General features: G+C 55.6%; 1 protein-coding gene across 1 annotated transcript; it reads right to left on the bottom strand.

Moving 5' to 3' along the window:
* Window positions 1–115: 115 nt before the first annotated feature.
* On the bottom strand, window positions 116–5,037 carry SNX12 (sorting nexin 12). Its single transcript, XM_039717329.1, has 4 exons — window positions 4,745–5,037; window positions 3,329–3,424; window positions 2,359–2,483; window positions 116–1,901 (listed from the first exon to the last, which is right to left on the bottom strand). The coding sequence occupies exons 1-4, from the start codon at window positions 4,907–4,909 to the stop codon at window positions 1,799–1,801; spliced, it is 489 nt and encodes a 162-aa protein (XP_039573263.1). The 5' UTR covers window positions 4,910–5,037; the 3' UTR covers window positions 116–1,798.
* Between the last annotated feature and the right edge of the window lie 124 nt (window positions 5,038–5,161).

Below are 5,161 nucleotides of genomic sequence, written 5' to 3'. Positions count from 1 at the left end.
CCCGCCCCGCCCCGCCGGTGCCCGCTCTGTCCCGGCAGCTCTCCCGCCCCCTCGCCGGTCACCGCTCTCTCCCGGCGGTTCCCCCGCCCTGCAGCCCCCAGGACCAGGCAGACAATTGGCTTCACAGTGGTTTAATGCGAACGGCACCGGGACGTTACACTGGACAGGGTGCAGACAGCTGGATGGATGGCAGCCCCGCGCAGGGCAGGGGAAGGAGCCGCCCCGAACGCGACTGGCGGCAGCAGGAGGAGGGGACCGAGCCCCTCCGAGGCCACGGCCGCCTCCACCGGCACCGGGCTCCGCGCTGCCCCACGGCCCTGTCCGGGCCGAGCCAGCCCCCGGAGCAGCTCCCTCGCGCTTTCAGCGACTTCTCCCCAAGAGCCACCTCTCGCCCAGCAGTACCAGTTCCTCACCAGAAAACAGAGGGGATGTTGGGAAGGCCTCGGGGAACGTGCCTGGCAGGAACAGGAGGGCATCCACTCTGGGCCTGTGCTCCAAGAAAGGCTCAACTGTGCCACAACAAAGTGACCAAGCGCTTTTAAACCAGCCAGCCCTGACCTGAGGGGCCCCCGAGCTGAGGCCCAACCTCACTCATCACAGCTGTGGCAGCTGGGGGAGCCTCTAAAGGACACTTGTGCTGCAGCAAGTCACAGCCTCATTGTCCCCTCAAGCTCTGAACACTTTCCTGACCAGTCGTATGTTCTCACTTCTACACAAGCAACTGCCTAGCTCACTGCAGAACAGGGGAGAACACACAAAGAGCCATTGCCACTTCTCCTGCTTTATAAGCAATGTCTAACCTAGGACTGACCATTTTCTGCTGTCCTTTTCTGGAGAGGCAGCCTCACTCCAGGCCCCACTGCTGGGCTCCTCCAGTGGCAGCCATCACAGCTGCATCCTACAACTGCTCCCACCAGCCTTCTCTTGCTCCTCCTCAGCCAGCCAGCCTGCTCCTCCCAGCAGCTGGGGCCCAGGATAAGGTCACTAGGCTCAGCCGAGCAGAGTGCTGCAGGCAACACCAGCCCAGCAGCCCATGCCACAGCAGGCTGTGGTGTTTCCTAAACTCTGGGCCAATGCATCACAGCACATGTGGCTACAGCCCAGACTATCCCATCCTCCACGTGCCAAATGGCCCACAAAGAGCATCATGAGAGCACATGGGATGGAAACCCCTCGAGCTGCCAGCAGCACCTTAGAAAGGAGGGGGCACAAATACACCAAATAGGTCTGTAATTCAGGAGGCTGATAGCGGGGTTTGAGTAGGTGTTGGGTCTCAGCACTTCCAGACAGTGAAGAATGGGGGTTTCATGCAGGGTGAATGGGGTGGATGACAGACTGACACACCCAGGCACCTACTCACTGGTTTGGATAAACCTTACTAAAACTCTAATACCTGATATAATCACTGACCAACATGACAACTGCTATTCTTCAAAGTCTCCTGCAGAGATGCTTGGGGCTGCACAGACAAGGGAGTGAAGGTCATCTCTTATCTTCCTGTACAGGGAGAGAGGCAGCTCCTACACCAGAACGCCATTAGCAAGTTCCTGCTCCACACCTATCCAATCTGCCCCTAGACGTGGGACAACACACTCACTTGCATAAATCTTCACATCTTTAGGCCACGACCACAGCCCAGTAGAACAAACTGCTGCCAGTTACAAAAGAGGAAAATACTGAACAAACTGGGAGGTTCAAGAGAGGAAAAGCTGGTTCAGAGAAGACAGATTTAGTGTAAAAATAAATGTCATTTTTGCAGGAGGGAGGGTGGAATGGAGGAAGACAGTGCCAGGTGCTCCTACTGGCGCACTTTCCCTGGGACGTAATTCCTATCAATAGTCTCCTCTTGCAGGAACATATGTAAGCAGCGCTCGTTCTGTGCCAGTGGGTGTCCAGCAATTCTGGAAGAAAATCAGATGTGGAGGTTAGCACAGCTGCCTCCAAGACCCCCACGCCTCTGCTGTGTGCAGGAGGGAGTCAGGCAGCCAGCTCAGCACACCTGCACCGCGCTCAGCCCACGGTCACGCATCGCTCTGCAACAGGACCAGAAGAGGTGCTTGAGCACAGGCTGCTCCCTTCCAGGCCGTGCCCTCAACCAACAGTACCATGCTGGTGGGTCCCTGTAGCACAGCTGTCCTGCTAATACTCACTAGGCTCTCAGGAGAGAGCACAAAGCACAACCCCCACCTAGGGCAGGACTTGCTCCAGTTCCAGATTCATTACGTGGCTGCAGGCACCACCCTCCAGCACTGGCACCTGCCAGAAGCAGGTCAAGACTCAAGACTCTCTCACAGTCAACCCACGGCCCAGCAGCAGCTAAAAAGGCAGCACACAGCAAAGCCAGCACATCAAACTTACTTGTTAATAAACTGTTCTAGGCCCTGTCTCCGCTCCTCGATGAAAGACTCCTCAAAGATGCCTTCATCTCCTCGGAAGGGCAGCTGTCGTTTCAAAGCTTTTCCAGGCAGCGGTGGCACTACAATCTGAAACACAGAATCACCCGTGAGCAGAACAGCCACCTGCAAGCAGACATCCTTTGCTGTTTGATGCTCATCTCCAGTGCCATCACATGCATAGAGCAGAAGGTGCCCACTGTCAGAGATTGGCTAAATTTCATGTCTCTAAACACTTTGGGATGCTTGGCAAAGGCCTGTGTGTATGTTTGGTGGGAAGGGCAGATCAGGGCTTGTGAAGGGGAGACAGTGAAAGGCTCCACCCCCCAGCCCAGGCCGGGCAGAGATGTTCATCAGTCACACACCCCGCCCCGGAGTGACCAGAAGCTCCACCTTGGGAGGGGACCACAAAGGCCCTGGCCTTAAAAGCTCCCACGAGGGACTTGTGTGGCCCCTGCATTCTCCTGGAGTTTCCATCTCACCCTTGCTGGAACCCTAGGAGTTGGTAGCTATGTGTGTTTTTCTGTACCTTTTTTGTCTTTCTCTCTCTTCTAATCCTCTTTCCTTGGAAGTTTTTTGAGTAATATAGCAACTTAAGGTTTTAAAGGTTTCTAAGTTAAGCTGGGTAAGTTTATCCTAAATTAATAGTAAATTAATGCTAAGTAATGTTATAATAAGTGTTTTATAAGTGTATTTACTCCTTTGCCAAAATTCCTTATTTTTGCCAGTAAACTTTTGTGCATTTGTGACCTCTTGAGAATATCTGGTTGGGATTTCTCCTTGCACCAAACTAGAGTAAGGGAATCTCAGTTTAACCCCTAGATTTAAGTATCTGGGCTGCCACATCCACCACCACAGCCCCACTTCTCAAGATCACTGCTGCAACTGTTCCCACATCCTGGCTTAAGGAACAGGGAGGTCTGACCAGGCCTCACCTTACTGTCTCGTTCCAGCTCATTCTTCAGCCACTCAAAGTCGCTGTATCGTCTCCTCACACACGACTCCTTCAATTTGAAGATGGGGAGGTTTGTCTGTAATGAAGCAAAGCAGTTTATTTGCAGGTTGCTCTGGAAGCCAGGCGTGTAACTGAAACATGAAGCTGCAGTGAGAAAATCAAACCTGCTGAGAAGGACTCATGATGGGAACACTCAATTTCCTTATTCAGGACAGCACAAACACCAAAATCCTTCAGATCCAAGCAAGCCTGTCTATTCAGTGCCAGCCATTCCCTCTCCCCTGAGTGACTATTTCTGGAACACCCCCTTCCCAGGGGCACACACTGCAGCCAGTGCTGACAATATGACTGTCAGGAGAATGATTTTTCCTCCCCACAAGTTTACTTCATTTTGAAGTGATCGACAAGAGAGTTTTGCAGCAGTCTGCAGAGCAAAGGAACATCTGACCTGACACGGGCATCTCCATGGAAGAACTAACTGAGGAAATCTTGCCCCAGCAATTGTTCAAGGCAGACCTCATCTACAGTCTTCTCCCAAAACAGAGCACCTACCCTAACAGGCTTTTCATGCCCATCTTGTGTCACTAGAGAACGGTGCAGCAATTCTTCACCCTTCTCCCCTGCCACTGGGGTCCAACAAATGACATTTGTCATTTGTTGCATTAACTTTACCCCATCAACACAGTCTGAATCATTCCAGGAACTGAGGTAACAAAACCTTCTGATGGACAGCACTCAGATATTACTGCAACACAATTAACTGTTCTTATGAGGGCTGTGAAATAAACCCAGCTGCTTTCAGAGCATCTCTGCTGGTTTCAGTGGGACTAAGAGGTTCCCATTGCCACCTGCAGGCTGATGGGAGCCAAGCACCGGAGCAGAAAAAAGCAAACACCAATTCTTCTGAAAGGCAGAGGAGACTGAGCAGTTAAATCACGCTATAAGCAAAAGTCAAACCAGCACATGCTAAAGGGAGCTTGTTTTAGGTGAAGCTCAGCTTTACTTTTCCCATCTACCAGACGCAGAGCTGTGAAGTGGTTCCCAGTCCAGCTCGTTTAAGGCCCAACGGAGAGAACCCTGCTCAGCCCGCTGTGCACACTCCGAGCCCACGGGCTCTTGGCAGAGCAGGCAGCACGCAGTGTGAGCAGCCCCGCGTTCCTGCCCCCCTGCCTGAGATAAGCAGCTGCGTGCAGCCGTGCCCTGCTCAGCAGCCACCCCGCGGGGCTCTCCGAGGGACCGGGCGCCGGAGCTGTGAGGCAGCAGCTCCTGTCCCAGCCCCGCTGGATGCCGAGCGAGCCCGCGGCTCTGACCTTGAGCCCCGCAGGCGCGCCGCTCGCCCCTTCGCCTCCTCCGCCCCCCGGGCAGCCCGGCCCCGCAGGCCCGACGGGGGCCGCACCCGCATGCGGAGCTCGTAGCTGGTGTATCTGGCGCGGCCCATGCCCACGGTCTGCGGGTTGAAGATGTCGATCTCGAGGAAGTTGCTGGGCGGCCCGTACGCGTCCGTGAGGTCCTGCGGCTTCGCGTTGAGGCGCCGGGTGTCCGCCACCGCCGCCTCCGACATGGTGGTGGTGCCGCCGCCCCGCCCGGCGCGCCCCGCCCGCTACCGCAGCCCGCCCCGCCCGCGCATAGCCGCACGGGGTCCGCCCGCCGCCTACATAAACCAGCAGCTATCCAGGGTTCGGGGCCCCGCAGCTGCCGCCCCGCCCGCACATCGCAGCGCGGTGCCCGCACAGCGCCTGCATAAAGCGGTCGTTATCCAGGGTTCGGGGCCGCTCAGCCACAGCCGTGACAGCGCCGCCGTGCGGCCGCCCCT

This window comes from Passer montanus, unplaced genomic scaffold (genome assembly GCF_014805655.1).
Source record: "Passer montanus isolate IOZ18808 unplaced genomic scaffold, ASM1480565v1 scaffold38, whole genome shotgun sequence".
Lineage (NCBI taxonomy): Eukaryota > Metazoa > Chordata > Aves > Passeriformes > Passeridae > Passer > Passer montanus.
The sequence above is the reverse complement of the archived record's forward strand: the minus strand, read 5'-3'. Positions and strand labels throughout refer to the sequence as shown.